This window comes from Sciurus vulgaris (genome assembly GCF_902686455.1).
Source record: "Sciurus vulgaris genome assembly, chromosome: 14".
NCBI lineage: Eukaryota > Metazoa > Chordata > Mammalia > Rodentia > Sciuridae > Sciurus > Sciurus vulgaris.
The window spans coordinates 51,281,672-51,299,619 of NC_136475.1; the positions used below are offsets into that span (position 1 = coordinate 51,281,672).

Below are 17,948 nucleotides of genomic sequence, written 5' to 3' on the forward strand. Positions count from 1 at the left end.
CCATAATTAAGCACCTACTATGTTCTTGGCTCCAGAGTGAAGAATTAAAAAGACATGTAATACACAGTTCCTGATTTCGAAGAGCTCTGGCTACAACTGTGCAGCAAAAGTTAACATCTATGAAAAAGAAGGAGCCAACATTATACTTAATTCCATGGTCTAAAGACATCAAAAAAATTAATAGATAAAGGAGGTTTCTTGACAGTCATGAGTGTTGACCTAATGCTTGAAAGGATATGTGGGATATAGGATTTTATTTATATTCCTTTTGGGAGAATACTGAGAAAACCTCCCTCCCTAGAAAGGGGGATATGTTATAAGGAAATAGTACACAAAATTGAACGTAAAGTATCACCTTCAAATTTTTGCTGTTACCTGGAGCTATTGCTTACAAGAAGCAGGTACCATAGAAGATCCTAGAGGCACAATGAATTAAACCAAGCCAATTCCTGTCCCATTGGAGACGACTGCCAAGACACTGTACAAGTGCTCAGAAGGGTGTTGACCATTGCAACAGAGTTTCAAGTTGCTCACAAGTGTGTAAGCAGAAGTTCCAACCATGTTAGCTGTGGTGTAGCAACCTCCTGGTAGAAGTGGATTTAAGCTCAAAGACAAATTGAAGAATAGGAAATTAAAGGATGTGTAGTTGGTCTAGAACTCCAAGTGCTAGAGGCGGAGGGGCCTGAGAGGATCCTGGAGAGCTGAACAGGAGCTAGCTCTCACCAGTTGTACATAATATTTTAAGACCTTCAGATAGAGGAGTCTCTACTGAGTTTTCAGGTTAAAATGATGCCTACCTATATTATAGAGCATGATTTGGAGTGTGACCAAAGTGGAAATAGACCAGTTACACATTCAAGAGATAGGGAGTTAGGGTGGTAACCAAGAGTTTTTTAAAATGAAGAAAAAACAGATTTAATAAGATGTTGGAAGAACTACATGACTTGGTAACCCATTTGCTATTGGGAGGTTTGAGGAGAAAGAAGCATCAAGAATAAGACCCTTCTTGTTTCCATCTTGAGCAACAGTAAATAGTGGAGATAAAGAAGAACAAGGAACCAGTGAGGAGGGGAAGATGAAGAGCACAATTTGGATAAATTAAGTCTAGGTCCCCGTGAGACATCAAAGTAGAGATTCTTGAAGCTGGATATGTGAATTTGGAACTCAAAATGCAGACTTCCCAGTCACTGGCAAATGCATAACTGAAGCCATGACTCTGGATAGGATCACTCTGGGAGAGTGTGTTGAAGTGGGTGATTAGTGGAAAGGGAAGAGTGTCTGAAATAAGGAAGGGCTACATCATGAAGACTCTTCCTTTCTATAACCTGATCTAGGCACCATTAGAATTGTCCAGCACCCTAGCCTGCAGTTCCCTGGCCATCTCATCTCCATGACCTTCCGTATTATGCCACTAACCCCCAGGCCACACTCAGGTATTGGTCTCCAGTGGTCCACTCAATAACTCACCCTCCTTCCTTCCTCTCTCTCTCTCTCATGCCATCACTCCCACACTGCGCTCTTCACCCTCAAAGTGATGCTAGTACCTTGACCTCCAACCGCCTCTGCCCTTCGAGTCTATCAGCTACTTGGTGGACACTTAAACTACCCTGTCACAACACATCCACCCCCCATCTGGCAACCCCACATCAATCCCATAATCCATATATATTTTCATACTCAACTTGTCAGTGTGGACTAGTAACCCTATAAAATTCTAGTCTCCAATTTACTCAACAATTCTAGTAATTTTTCTTATTTCTTTTATTCCATTTTTCTTTATTCCCTGATCTCAAATGTCCCCATATTCTATAAGTCCTTGCACCCTTCATTTTCAGTCAGTCACCTCACCTCCTACTCCTCTGAAATCACTGACAGGTGTAAGTTAACTCAACTTCCCATGCCACCCACTGCAAACTTAAGTCTCTGTACCCTCCATCTAGTTTCCAAAGACGAGGTTTCACTTCTGTCAATTACGATAAACCCAGCACGTGTATTTTTCATTCTATCTCCTCCAGTACCTTATTCTACCAGACTCCCCTCTACATCCTACTTATTCAACATGTTTTTCCCCTCTAGATTTTGTCCTACCTCTCCTCTCCCTTGCCAGACTAGCTTCTTAAAATTCAGTCTGTAATCGTGGTCTGTGCTTTATCACTTCCTGGTCACTTCTGTCTTCTGTTCACACTACTGTATGGAAGCTGATATGGGAAAAAAGCACCTAATGATTTCCATACATTAAGTCCAAGAATCGCCATCCTCTTCCACTCTGTTGGACCCCTCAGTCACTCATCTGTTATCCACTTTACCATCTATTTCTTCTCAGCTTCCTTCATTTCTCCTCTGCCTACTCCTTCAGTGTCATCCTCTCCCAGAACTCCAGCCTTACCACATCCTCATTTTCTCCCTTGGTCTTGTGTCTACACAAAATGATTGCTAAATCTTAATCTCTGTCTGTATCCTTTGTCATTCAAACTCCCCATCCGCTTACCCACCACTTCCATATCAATCTGTCTCCTCTTTCCAACACCCATCACATTTTTCATCAAATTAAGCTGCATTCAGTTCTTCTGATAATGGTGCTTTACAGAACTTCTTTTTATCCCTGGGGACTCTCCTCAGGCATTCCAAAGCCTTTTCTCAATGTTTCAGGATTCCTCCTCTTTTTCCCTGTGTGTGTATGCACCTGTATGCACATACCCTGAGTATCCCCATATTCCTTAACATTTGCCACACTCTATTAAAATTAACTGTTTCCCTATCTCTCCACTCACTAGAATGGAAATAGATGTACGATGTTCAAAAAGTGAAAAATGACAACTTTTTTTACAGGTTCAAAAATGATTTGAGGGCTGGGGATGTGGCTCAGTTGGTACAGTGCCTGCCTCACAAGCACAAGGCCCTGGGTTCAATCCCCAGCTCCACAAAAAAAAAAAAAAAAAAAAAAAAAAGATTTGATTCCAAGCTTTGGACTCTGTAAAAACTGAAACTGCTTAAGGGTACAAGAAATGTTAGCGGAGAGGGAGGAATAGAAAAGAAAAACTATCTGAAAAGCAAGTCCTTGCAACTTAGAGCTAGGTTCAATGGGTGAACAAAGGGTAACTATGAAGAAGGTTTGGAATCAGGAAGGGACTAAGTAGCAGTTCTAAAATCCCACTTTTATTAGTGGGATTATCTCTCCACTAATTAATTATCCCCTAATTCTCATTAGAGGTATAATAACAAATAAGAGGAACTCTATTCCAAGAAAAATAATTCTCCCTTCTTTCTTCTTTTATTGTAGCAAACAAGTCCTGTGAGTGCAATGCTTGTGCTCGTGAAGTCGCTAACAGGACCAAGAGAATATATCGTTGACCTGGAAATGCTGACAGTCAACAGTATAGGAACCTTCCGCACAAGCTCAGTGTTAAGATTGACAATAATAGTGGGGCCATTTTCATTTTAGCCTTTTACCAGAGTCTACCACAAGCATTTAAATCAGCCAAAGAATATTGTTACCTTAAAGCACTATTTTATTTATAGATATATCTAGTACATATACATCTATATACTGTACACTCACCCATAATGCAAACAATTACACCATGGTATAAAGTGGGCATTTAATCTGTAAAGATTCAAGGTTTGTCTGTATTAATATGTGTAAATTAGACATTAATCCACTAAACTGGTCTTCTTCAAACATTAATCCACTAAACTGGTCTTATTCAAGGGAGCTAAGCATACATTATCCAGTGAATCTTGGATTCTTTCCTATAAATTGGGACCAAGCAATGATGCTCTTCTGTGGTGCTTAGGGAGACTTACTATAGCTCCACTGGCAGTCTCTTAAGGAGGCAGCCATCATGACATTGAATAGCATGCAAGGGCAGGAATGAGTTTTTTAACCGCTTTGTAAGAAAATGGAAAAAGTCAATAAAGATATATTTCTTTAGAAAATGAGGAACTCCCATATTTGTGTTGGTCTTTATTTTCACAATCAGTCTAAAGGTGGTTGTTTATTACATACAATAAATCATTATTGTACAATAAGTTAGTCTCCATAGGGTATTTTAAATTTTTATCAGAAATCCTTTATTATGAACATTCAAAACCAATAAGCAAAATTTTCCAAAATTCCCCAAATACATCAAATATCCCCTATAAAATTGTTCTATTGAGAAATCTATGAGGAGGAGATGAGAAAAAATTTTTTTCTAAACCACACTGGAGTGGAACTGAAGAAGCAAATCCAGTAAATGTAATAACATCCCTGAACCTAGGATTTCACAAGATGCAGAACAAAATGAAGAAAAGGTATTTTACTGAGGTGGGGGGGTTAATTTCTAAATAAAATTAAAACCCTAACACTTCACTAATTTATAAGTAAAATTTTTCATATTTGTACTCAGTGCTCACCGAGGAGGAAAATGATGACGGTTCTTGTTCTTGGTGTTGAGAATGACTGAACTAAAGCAAATCCCTTCCTTCAATTCTAGGAAAAGGTTTTAGGTCTTCTTATTTTTTTAAAAAAATGTAACTGCCTCACTTTGATGTGTCATATTTTTAAATAAATATTCTCTTAGATCGCCCAGTCTTGGGAGTTTTCTTAATGTAGCCAATAACAGCCAATATAACTTTTATATCTGGGGAAAAATCAGTTACCGCTGCCAGAGCAAGAACAACCATTTTATTTCTGTGTGCATGTTTGTGTGTGTGTACTAAGAAATGAAGAAACAAAGACCATTAAAATCATGCCACAAAGAAAGTGTACAACCAATTTTTTTCTTACACCCAATTTCAAAGCACAAATGAATAACCTCTGTCACCAAGTAACCCTGCTACTAAAATGAAGGTCTCTCAGAGAAAAACTGAATATGCAAGAATTGTCAAAAAGAAAGTTAAGTAAGAGACTAAGGAACAAAAGGCAAGTTCCCTCTGTTAGAGTGGAGGATGGGCGCTTCAGTGCCAGAGAGGGACCCGACCAGTGCAGGCAGAACAAGTCCGACCAAACCACCGGACTGAGTGCATGCTCCTCACCCGTCTGCGTGACTGCCCACGGTCCAGGTAAATTAAGGCTTTAACCTTTTCTATTTATGATCAATCTAGTGATTTTTCTACATAGAGTAAAAAAGAAAGAGCCTAAGAGCCTAAGACCTTCCAAGATCTTTCACTCTTAAAGAAAAAGGCAGAGTCTTGGTAGAAGAAGTAATAGGAATCTCTGGAATATTTATGCATGAACCCTGGCCCTCCCATTACCCCCAAATCCTGTATATGAAATTCGGATCTACAGAAACCATTAACTTCCAAGATGATGATTGTCCTTGAATCCCAAGGCTTGGTCCCATTCGCAAATCATAGATCATGGAGAGGGATGATATACTGCAACTTCACTGATTCAATCCCCTTTCCTTTTAATGTGTGGTAAAATACACATCACAAAATTCACTCTGATTGTGCACACAATTTTACAGTGTACACTTCAGTAGCACACTTAGAACATTATACCCATATTCCCACTACATAGTTCCATAACATTTTCTTCACTGGAAAAACAAACCCCACACCCCTCAGCAGTCTCTCTCCACTCTACCTTGTCAGCCTCAGTGGGAACTGCCTCAGATTTCTGTGGATTTGCCTCTTCTGGACATGTCATATAAATGGGATCATAGAATTTGTATGCTTTTGTATCTGGTTTCTTTCACTTAACAGTTTTCAAGGATCAACATTATTGTTGCATGTATAAGTACTTCATTCGTTTTTGTGACTGAATAGTATTCCATTGTATTGGTATATCACATTTTGTTTATCCATTCATTAGTTGACTGATTGTGTCCACCTATACTTCCTTTTTATTTTGGATGTCAAAAAGAAACTGATTTCCAGGCAATTCAGTCACTAATTTATAGCCTAAATTCACCCAATTTTAGTTTCATTTCTGACTAAAGAGTAGCAAGTAAATTTTTTACATAGGAATAAAAACTTGGAAAGAACTTTGAGAAGCTAATCTGTGAGTTCCTTTACAACTATCCTCATTAAACAAAAATCTCATGCTATTTTTTAAATTGATTCTTTGTAGTTATACACAACATTAGGATTCATTTTGACATAAAATCATGGGATAAAATTTGCTCTAATTCAGTTCCCAGTCTTTCCCCTTTCCCTCCCCTCCTCCCTCCCTCTGTTCCTTTCCCTCTACTGTACTGATCTTTCTGCTATTTACATTTAGTTGTTTTGTTTTTTGGCTTTTTTGGAGTTAATTTCTTGTTATACATGATGTTGAGATTCACTGTGGTATATTCATATATATATATACACAGAAAAGTTAGGTCAGACTCATTCAGCTGTTCTTCCCTTCTCCCATGCCTTGTCCCTCCCCCTCAGTCCCCTTCCCCCACTCTAACCTTTTCAACACATGGTGTTAGAAAAACTGGATATGTATAAGCAGAAGAATGAAACTTGATCTCTCACCTTGCACAAAAGTGGGTCAGAGACCTAGGAATTAGACCCAAAACACAGAATTTCTGGAAGAAATGTAGGCCCAACACTTCAACAGTTGCCGCAGGAACCGACTTCATTAATGAAACCTCTGAGATGCAAACACTAAAACCAAAAATCAGTAAGAAATACAACCAACAAGCAATAAGTGGGACAGCATCAAATTAAAAACTTCTTCACAGGAAACAAGAGTGTGAAGAGAGAGCCTACAGCACAGAAGATCTTTGCCACCTGCTCCTCAGAATATATAAAGAACTCAAAAAACTTGACACCAAAAGAACAAATAACCCAATTAAAAATGGGGCAAAAGAACTAATAGGCACTTCTTAGAAGAAATACAATTGGCCTCAACTGGCCAATAGGCCTTTCAACATTCACTGAGAAATGTCCATGCTAATCCCATCTAACAGTGTGATGTTGTCCTGAAGAATCAGGGTTCTGAGTCTCTACTCTCATATTAACCAGCTGAGTATTTCTCAAAATATAATTTGTATTTCATACAAATATATTTTTAAAATGTTCCACACCTCTAGCAATCAGGGAAATGCAAATCAAAATTACATTGAGATTTCATCTCACTCAAGTCAGAATGGCAATTATCTGGAATATAAATAATAAATGCTGATGAGGATGTGGGGAAAGGTACACCATATACTGCTGGTGGGACTGAAAATCAGTGCAGCCACTCTGGAAAGCAGAATGGAGAGTCTCAAAAAAGTAGGAATGAAACCATCATTCAACCCAACTATCCCACTCCTCTCTATATATCCAAATTAGATAAAATTAGCATATTATAGGGATAGAGCCACATCAATGTTTATAGCAGCACAATTCACAATAGCCAAGCCATGGAATCAACCAAGGGGCCCTTCAACAGGTGAATGGATAAAGAAAATGTGGGTTTTTATACACAATGGAGTATTATCCAGTCAAAAAGAATGAAATTATGGCATTTGCTTGTAAATAGTTATAACTGGAGACTATAATCCAATTCAGCTCTAATTTTTAAAATTATAATTCAAAATACTTTTTTTAGCATTTACTCTGTAAAATTATGTTTTTGTTACTTTCTGCTGATACTGAAATATGATGATTGCTTATGTTAAACTGAAAGTCATTTTACCTTGTTTCACCAGTGTAAAAAAGGGCTAGTCAAACACTTCAAACATGCTTCCAGGGAAATGCCTATGCAGTGAGCCTCAGTAATGAGAACTTTCCTAGACATTCCCATGACTTCACCATTCCAGTGCCTGTGGCCTGGGCTCTGAGACGCCAGTGCTCGCCAGGTGGGCAGAGTTGTTTTCTGACTGATTAGAAAAAGCCTGTTGGTGGTTAGGCCATCTAAAAAAAAAAAAGGATGATAACTTCCCTCAGCTGCCAACCCCCCACAGCCCCAAAAGTACTTTGACAACTTGTAGTCACCATTTCCTCCAAACAAAACCTTTCCTATTACACACCCTTCTTTTTAATACTAAAGGGATTCTAGAACTTAGATGCCATCTTGTTTTTAAGACTTGCTCCAGGTAGCAGTTTGTTAAGCAAGAGCACTGTGCCCACAATGCAGGTCCTAAGACTTAAATCGGAGCTCTTTTCTTTGGCCATACTCCAGATTCTAGCACCATCAGGCAATCCCTTTCCTTCCAAACTTCTTCCTATAAAACACTATATTTCCTATAAAATGCTTACTCCACATCATGGATCAGCCTTGCTGGTTATATGATGAGTTGTCACTGCTACTGTCACAGGTAGTTGAGTTGAAATAACACAGATACCAACCCAATACAGATTGACTCTGAAGAACTGTAGCTGATTTGTTCTCCTTAACTCCAGAGACGCAAATATTCTTGAGCTCTACAAATTGAAATGCAAGGACCAATCATGTAGACCTTACTATAATGGAGAGGACAGCCATTTCCAAACGAAAAAAAAAAAAAAAAAAAAAGTCTATTACTAAAAATCCAAAAAGAGCTCTCTGTGTGGGGTGCTTTGAGAGTCAGAGTGGTGAATATGGAGTGGGTCTTACCCTGGACAAAAAAGGGTTATAAAGTCCTTCCTGCCATCAGAATGAGTGAAAGGTAAGGTGTTAATGTGAAGAATAGTGTCATTCCTTGACCTTGGTTAATATCCCTTAAGTGATTATTAAAGAAGGAAGTATGTACATCAAATATTAGCCACTAAAGGCTTCTTGCTTTAGAGGCTGGAATAAGATATCACAATTGACAACTCAGTCATCAACAGACCTTTCGGGTCTTTCACAATATATTTAAGTGAAAAGGGAAAGAACAAATAGGTTCCTTTAAAATTATGACTACATAGTGGAGGGTGGAAATCAGCAAGAAACCAATCCCCATATCTAATAAATGTAGTATCTCTACCACTATATAATGGAGATGGAGTGAATCCAAATGATGGAACAGAACAATCATTCAATGCCCTGAGACCACCTGAACACAGCCCGATGGGATTATTATTTGGGGGGAAGCTTCACAAATAAAATTTGATTGTTGAATCTTGTTTCCATGACTTCAAGCAGTTGCTTATGTTTTGAATAGCTCTGTATGTGTCTAACTTTCTAACTTTCCTTTTTAAAATATAGAACAGCTGCTGGTCTGTTCATATGTTGTGCATAAGCAGCCCACAAGGGACAAAGCCCTCCATTAATATGTTGAATTATTTTTAACACACTTATATTTCTATCCTGAATCATCATCCCTAAAAGATGGCAAATTTCCATCTTCCCAGCTGGGGGGAGCACCTGCAAAATGCAAGCCCAAACTGTGACACATCTGGTATCAAAAAACCAATCTTGTTTCATCTGGCCAACAGGCTAAAATATCAAGATCGTTGAACAGAAACAAGGCAAAATGTTAACTGCCTCTTATATGTAGTCAACGCAGATGTCTAGTTAAGCTGTTTATATTGTAAGCACATGTGTATGTTAACAGAGCACAGATCCCCTTAATAAGCCAGAGTTGGAATATAAATGCAAGAGAATTTTAAAGACCTGAATGCAATAATTCAGTTCTTTTTTATCTTCCCATACAAAGTGAATTAGTTTCTGCAGATCTGTATTATCTTTAAACAGATGCCTGTAACACAAAAATAAATTATTTTAATGAGTTATTTTGGTATCTCCAAATTGTTTATTTCCCTTAAACACTGTATTTCATATTTATGTATTTTAATATTTATTTTTTTACACTTACCATAAATTACTCACATATGGCTTAAACCAGGTGTCTTGGTTTATGAGGCCTCAAAAGCGGACCCTGAGACAAGAATTGAGTTTGGATAGTTTGAGAGGTTATCTCAGGGAGTGGGGAAAAGGAGCCACAGAAAGAAAAGATGCCAATAAGTGGATGAGTTAATGAGTGGGCCACCTCTGTGGGCACCTGGTGCTCAGTTCTTCTAGGATCCTCAGAAAAATCCTCAGCAACTCACCTCAGAAGTATTCCACCAACCAGTGTAATTCTGCATCAAATTCAACAACGAGAATAGGATTCTAATTAAATAAGTTATACTCCCAGTGGTATAGCATGTCAAAATACATTCTATTATGTATATCTAAAAGGAATTAAAATTTTTTAAAAAAGAAGCATTTCACCAGAAGCCCACCTTCTAGGGTATTTATCTACCAACTTCCATCTCTGTGGTAAGGGTTACCTACACACACATAACTGCCTGAGAGTGGGCAAGCTCTCCAATGCTGAAAAAAGCCCACAGGAAAAGACAAGAGAGTTTTGATACAGGACACTGCCAGTAAGCTAAAACACCTACTGAGGCCCCCAGTAAGCTTATGTGGCTAACGGGATGTGCAGGTAGACACCAGCATGGGCTCGACAAGGTCAGCTCAATGCTTCATGACCCTGGCAGCTGAAGTTTGTGTTACTTCCTGGCTTAATGGCTTCTTTTCACATAAATCTCTTCCTTGACCTTTTACTATCCCCTCTCCCATCTTTTTTTTTTTTTCTTCTCTTCCCCTCTCTCTTTTACTAAAGTTTTCTTCTCCTCCAAGTATTATTTAATTAGCAAATTGAGCACCACCATGTCTAAGACACGTGGTACAAACAGATTCAAAGACACATAAGGTACAATGCACAGTGTGGTGTTATATTGTAAACACCAGTAGCCTGATTCTAGAGTTCATCACACCAAACTGCAGAGTATTGTATGAAATGGGTTGCTTTTCAAAGGTGAGTGTTCAGGGCAGCTAATGAAGCTAAAGCTTCAAGGCTCCTGCCTTACCTACATCAGCCCTTTCCAAAGTCCTGGAAGCTATATATTCACATAGCTGTGTACTTTTGTAAATTTTGAGAAAGTCATATATTTTAGCTAACTTGTAGCTCTCAGTTTTCTGCATCATACTTTTCCTCATGTTCAGAAGCACTGGAGTAGGTCACAAGCATTTTTGAGAATCCAGTCTGGAGAATTTGATTTAGGACGGTATATTCAGTTTGGGTTTAGAAGGATGTATTTCTATAGTTAACAGTCACTTCTATGTGTTATTTGAGCTCCTGTCTGGTATTGGAACAGCTTCTAGAAATATTCATACCATCTTCTGTGTTGACCTTACCTGATAACAGGCACAAAAATTCAAGAGCAGAGTTCCTATCACAGTATGATGTCCTATAGCATCTAGCACCAGATGTGAATAGGAAAAAGCAAGTTTTGTAATAGTTAAAGCCAGAAGCTAATCTACAAAAATTCTTCCATTTACCAGAGACATAAAATGGTAAGCAGAGGATTGGGGTTTTAATCAATTCCTAGTCATGAATATACATGATTATGCAGCATGCACAATTACAAATGCCCCATACTATAAAGATACTTTGCATAGATTTTGTAAGAACTCACTAGAAACTATTCTAACTATGAGAAGTGAATCATAACCAAAATGTTTCAGATAATACTAAAAGTTGTAACATTGAGAGGAAGAAATAAATTTCAAATGGAAATAATGAAGAGACTTGTAAATTAATTTGCAATCAAATTAGTAAAGAGGAATGAATCATGTGAACACACTGGGAAAGGATGTAAATGTCCTGCTACTTCAGTACAGAACACTGATGTGAGTGAACACAACATAAAACCAAGAGTTAGACACCACTCACTGGCTAACAAGTGTGTCGTTTCAGAGAGTGTTAAGATTAGTCACTATACAAGAAACTTTGGAGTGAGCTAAACTCATACAGATCTTACATGATACAAAATTGATAGAGGTTTCCCAAATTTCCAAATTTGACAATTTAAAAATTTGCATGATATATAATGATCTATGAAGGCAGAAACTTCTAGAAACCATCAGTTAGAAAAATAAAACTCAGGCTGGGGAGATAGCTCAGTTGGTAGAGTGTTTGCCTTGCAAGCGCAAGGCCCTGGGTTCAATCCCTAGCACTGCAAAAAAAAAAAAAAAAAAAAAAAACAAACAAACTCAACCATACCAAAAAAACACAATTATCTTTCTTTTTTCTCTATAGATTATTATATAAAATTGTCATCATAGACAGAATATGCAGCCAAAAATGTTAAAAAGCGTTTGTTCCCCAGACTTTGTGATTTTTTTTTTGCTATATTTGTAGGCTTTTGAAATTTGTAATTTATTGTGATTTCTTTTGCTATTTTAAATAAAAATTCTCTTTTGTGTCTAATTTTATACTTATAATTTTGTATTCTTTCCCTTAAAGTGAAATACCAAATATGTATAAGCTTTGTTCAAAACTTGGGCATATCCTTGATAGTAAGAACAAAATGCAGCCCTGCTGCTGACATGTTTGGAGCTTTTGTGCAAGTTAGAAAAGGACACTTTCTTAGTCTATTTTGTGTTGCGAAATACTCAACACTTTATTGAGAGAGCAATCTCAGTTTTGGAGACCGAACTTGCAAGACTTTGTGGCCCCACCTGTCTGACCCCTGGGAAGATCTCTGGCTGTGTCATAACATGGGAAATGGCATCATATTGCAGATGTATGTTACAGTGGTGTAGAAAAGGTCAAATGGCCAGAGGGAAGCAAGGGACTGCAAAGGAGGCAGGCTTCACTCTCTTATGACAACCCCCTCTCTCAGGAACTAATCCACCCTTGCAAGATTCCATGAGACCAGCATTGATTCCTTTAACCAGCATGGTCTTGACCCAGTCATGTTCCATTAGCCCCTAGCTGTTAAAGTTCCTTTCAGTACCATTACTTTGAGGACCAAGCTTCAACCTGAGGTTCGGAGAGAACTAACTGCTTCTAAACTATAGCAAACACTTAATCTTGGTCTTGGAATATGAAAATAGGCAGAAAAGGGTACAGAAGATGGCCCTATATTTCCACACCTGCCATTAGCTCCTATGCCATCATTTCATCTTAATAATAGCAATTGTGTATTTAAGAATAGTAAGTTCTGACTGAAGATCAAAAGTTGAAAAATATATTTCAGTCCTTGTGTCTATTGGTGAGTTTTTTTTGGTAACATTTCAATGTTCTGTTTCCCCTACTTGTCTCTTATCAATGATTACCTGCCTTCATTTTCTCCTTGCATCTATTGACTAGCCATTAATAAGAAGGAAAAGACCTAAGAGAGGTTGGTCTGAGGTTATCTAATCCCCTGATTATATTTCTGCATCTGGATCCTACCTTATAATTCTAATGGCATTCATTTTAATAAACATTTCACTGAGCACCTACCATGTGCCAGGTATTATACTAAATATTAAGGAAGCAAAGATAAATATATCATGGTCCCTGGGCTCAAAGAACTTACAATATATTCAGAATGAAAGATAATATTTGGAGTTCAATTTTTAAAAATCAGCACCATTTATTGAGCACTTATTATTCATAAGGTGCTTCCAACCCATGATTTCATTCTTCACACCCTTTGAAGAAGGGATTACTATCTACCATAGTGGTGAAGAAGTTGATTCGATGACTTGGTTAGGTCCAAATACCAAGCAGGTTTGAACAAGACAGGAAACAAGATCCATCCTTCTCCAAAGCCTGAATATTTTCTAAGGGGAGAGAAGCTGAGGGTAGTTGATTTTGGCTAGATGGCAGTGAAATCACTCCTGGGTTGATCTCCAGGGGAACCAGGTTTCTTCAAGTATAGCAGGTGTTTCAGCAAAAGAGGACCTATGCACATAGGCAAGTGTTTTTGTCAGCTTTTTCGTAATTGCAAATAAAAACCCGACCAGAACAACAGAGAAGGAAAAATGTATTCGAGGGCTCACAGTTTCAGATGTCTTAGTCCATAGAAGGCCAGCTCCATTCCTCGGGGCTCGAGGTGAGGTAGAATATCATGGTGGAAGAGTGTGGCAGAGGGAAGTAGCTCATATGGTAATCAGGCGGCAGAGAGAGAGATTGTACTCCCCAGGTACAAAATATATGCCCCAAAACCATGTCCCTAATGCCCGGCCTCCTCTAGCTACAACCCCACCTGCCTCCAGTTACCACTCAGTTAATCCCATCAGGTGATTAAAGTACCGAATGGGTTAAGGTTCTCAGGAAGCAGAAAGAGAGACTCCACTTGCCAACCTTTGTGCATTGACTCATGCATGAGCTTTTGGGGAGACACCTCACACCCAAACCACAATAGCAAGGAAGCAAAACATAACAGGCCAAGAAACATCATAAATTTTGTGGTTCCTCATGCTCAACCAAGATCCTGACTCCTGATACTGAATCATGTGATGACAAATCACTTCATCCATCCATTTCTTTATTGCCCCAAACTTTTTCTCTCTTTATCTCCTTCTTTCATTCCTTCCACAAGCATGGATATGATGTCTGTTTAGGTACCATCCCTACTTGTAAGGAAATTACAGTTTTTTGGAGAAAAAAAATGAATCAGATAATCTCACAATCAAGTGAAATTTGTAAATTTCAACTGTGCCAGGCTCTACAAAAAAGGCATGAGGTACTGCAAGAGCCTATGATGGGGGAAATCAAATGATCTACTTAGGCTTCCCTGGAAAAGTGTCTCTTGAACTATCTTAAAGATAAATAGAAATTAGCTACACACAAAATAAAGTAGCATCCAGAAAGGAATATACATATGCCAATGCTCTTTGAAGGGAGAGAGCATTTTCTGGCACAATGTTACAAACAACTGAAATATCATTGGGGTTGGAGCTGAGAATGAGGCTGGAAAGACATGTAGAACCCATTGAAAAACTGTGTCTTTATTCCTAAAGCAATAGGAAGCGATTTAAATATTTTAAGCAGATAGGTAATGTTACAAGATTTTTACTTTTAAAAAACTCACTTTGACCTGGAAGTAGGTTGGAAAAGGGGCTAGGATGGATGCAGGTTAGAAAGACTCCAGCAGCTCAGGAAAAGATGACAGGGTAACTCAGGCAAGAGTGTTGGTGGAGGTTCTGACAGCATCTAGGTGCACCATAAAGGAGCCAGGAACAAAGGAGATGGTGAGGGGAGTGAGCTGGGTGAGGGAGAGCCCCCTCTAGCTGCCATGAGATCTCTGCAGTAGACAGCCCATTAGTCACTTGAATTCCATCCAGGAACAAGCACCTGGAATACTGGCATCTTATTCAAACAATAACCTGGGGCACATCCTGTAAGTTGCAGGAGAGTCGGTGGTAAAGGAGGTCAACTGCTTGCCTTTGCCCACTGTGTCCCCACTCCTGGTGCCTTCAGATCTCAGCATTGCCTTGAAGTGGGAGAGCAGTTCTGGAATGAAGAACTGGTGTTGTTGGGACATCCAGCAGGGAGGCTAAAGATAAGGATAGCATGGACACACTGGTGGACCTTTCCTTTTTAACCGACAGGGCAAGAGAAGGAAAAGAGGCAACCTGCCCAAGGAGTCTGTTTAGATTCTGCAGGATATGAGCACCCATAAAATGCCTATCCCTCGAGGAAGAAAAAGCAATATTGTCCCAGCAAGCACACTTGTCCATGCTACAGGTTTGTAGCTGGTTCATCTACACCAGGGGCAGGCTGCTCCCTGACTTGCTCAGAAAGGATGACAAAGATTCAAATCGGCTCATCATTTCCTGCTCTAGAGCCAAGATTTCTGAAGCTAGCTGTGTGAGAAATAGAAACTCTGGTCCATTTTCAAAATATAGTTTTCAGCCTTAACTCGGTCCAATTGTAGCCATTTTGATTGTAGCCCTCTCCTTTACTGGCTCCAATTTTAAAATTAGCCAATGGCCTAGAGTGTACCCCTGAACTCCTCCAATCAGGGCGAAGGGTCGCACTGCACTAGGTATACAGACAAGTGACTGCCCACCCAGGTGCACTTGCTACCAGGTTTGAGTAGGTAGGGAGCCCATGGGGAAGAAGTAAAAGTTTGCCTTACTTACCCACTTTCAAATGTGTTTAATTTCTTGTGGCACCTTGATATTTCTAACATATGGAGGCCGCAATGGGTATTGAAAACATGCCAGCTCTAGAGAAGAGCCCATTTCATTCCTGTACAGCTAGACCAATCCCAACCCTAGGGAGGCCACTGTCTCCAAAGCCATCCTCCCCAGGATCTATTTTGGCTCATCCATCAGTGGTCTGCCTTGCTACTCTGCTTTGAAAGAAGTGCCCTTTGCTTGATGTTGGACAAACCACAGATGCACAGCAAACAGCCACCAGCAACCTTACAAACACCTCTCTCTTGTACCCAGAGGACACGTGTAAATCTGGACTAGGGACAAATACTCAGAATGGTCTTTTCAACACTCCTCCCCTCTTCCACCAGACCTCAACCAGATTTTTATGGGTTTTAGCTCCTAGTGGATGTTACACTCAAATGGGTTGAAGAGATAGAGTTTCAGGCAAAACTATGGCTTCACCCCTTCTCTAGCAAAAGATTTCTCAAAAATGTTGTCATGTTTGCTGGACAGTGATGGCACGATATAAATTCCATTTTTAATATTTTGTATTAATATTTACACATGGGACTGCTAAAATGAAGTTTCCTGTTACTGAGATGTCTTCAATGAAATACAGAATGTGGGTTTCTGGCTCCCATTACCTATTACACAGACAATTGTGTCCGTGTAGAGATAAAGGAACCACTTGGGACTCCATCATCTTCAACGGGTGGCTTCCAAGGTCACTCACTGCTCAACTACATCCATGGGTTGGGGAAAGCATGGAGGACTGAACGTGAGAACTCGCTAAGAGGCAGACCTGAAAGTGGTTTATCATTCTGCTCATCATCCTTTGGATGCACTTCAGTGGGAGGAATGGTGAGAAAGAGATTCTAGCACTGTCCAATAAGAGGTACAAATAGACCTGGTCATTAACTAGCTGTCTCTATCTCCATGGGCAAGGTAGAAAATGGGGCTGGGGAGATAGCTCAGCTGTAGAGTGCTTGCCTTGCAATCACAAGGCCCTGAGTTCAATTCCCAGGACCCCCCCCCCAAAAAAAAAAAAAAGACAAGGTAGAAAATGAGTATATACTATGGCACTGGAAGTGTCCCCCAGGGACAGAGGACAGTTTTCTCATTCCCAGACTTACTTTTAGCTTCACTTATTTTTCTCCTTATTCCTTTAGTGTTCCTTTCTAGTGTTCAAAGTTAAGTAGAGTCCTTATGTCATGCCACATTTTCATGTATTCATTTTTACCAAGAGCAAATCTCCTTCTTGATACTATTTACTCATTTGATAAATATTTAAGTGTCTCCTATTGTCTCAGAAAATACTATGCCCAAGGATGGAAGAAATAATCAAAATTTTTTTTCTTTTTAAAATTAATTTTAACTAATATATAAGAATAAAAATCATGCATATTAATGGGGTAACAGGTGATATTTCACATATACATTATTTAATATTTAGAAACTAATCTTTTATTCTTTAAAAGGGATATTAAAACTGGGTTTCCAATTGATGAGAAAATGTTAATACACAAATATGATTACATTTGTATAATTTCTAATAACCCTATGAAATAGTTTAAATATATAATAATTGGGAATGGCTAATTAAAATATGGCAAGACTAGATATAGAATATTTGGCAGTAATTAAAATCATGTTTATAAAGAGATTTTTAGAGCAAGGGATGTTTATGATACGGTAGTATCTGGAAATGCAGAAAGTAATGTCAGTTACATAAAAAATATGTGTGTATGTGTGTCTGTACATTCCTATATCTGAAATTTTATTTTTACTATGAGTTTCATGAAAATTTTCTTTTAATTCAAAGCAAACTCTAAGAAGCCATAGAAGACTTGGAAATATGTTAGGTAATCGAAGTCAGGTCATATTTAAGTATCCCAAGTAAATGGACCCTAAACTAAAGCTAGAGGTTCGGTCTAAAATCCAGGAGCAAGGTTCTGGTTTGAGGTTCCCCAAAGGTCCCTTGTGACTAAAGGCTTGATCCCCAGGTGGCGCTGTTGGAGATGGCAGAACCTTTGAGAGGTGGAGCCTAAGAGAAGGCCCTCAGGTCATTGAGAGCATAAGGTTTCTTGTGTGACCCCTCTTCTCAGAAGAGGGTTATCATAAAAGGAACAAGCCTGGCTGCCCCCACTCTCTCTACCTC

General features: G+C 38.9%; 1 protein-coding gene and 1 pseudogene across 3 annotated transcripts in view; both read left to right on the plus strand.

The window, feature by feature from the left end:
* The window catches only part of EFEMP1 (EGF containing fibulin extracellular matrix protein 1), a 55,221-nt gene extending 51,282 nt beyond the window's left edge, over positions 1-3,939 (plus strand). For both annotated transcript variants that reach the window (XM_079110901.1, XM_079110900.1), the window contains one exon: positions 3,281-3,939. In XM_079110901.1, coding sequence (XP_078967027.1) covers positions 3,281-3,442 — 162 coding nt within the window. In that variant the 3' untranslated portion in view covers positions 3,443-3,939. The remainder of the gene's footprint in view (positions 1-3,280) is intronic.
* Positions 3,940-4,853: 914 nt separating this feature from the next.
* LOC306643683 (homeobox protein TGIF1-like) lies at positions 4,854-16,306 on the plus strand (annotated as a pseudogene). Its single transcript has 3 exons — positions 4,854-5,043; positions 15,331-15,495; positions 15,821-16,306. The product of its transcript is annotated as a homeobox protein TGIF1-like (transcript).
* Positions 16,307-17,948: the final 1,642 nt, after the last annotated feature.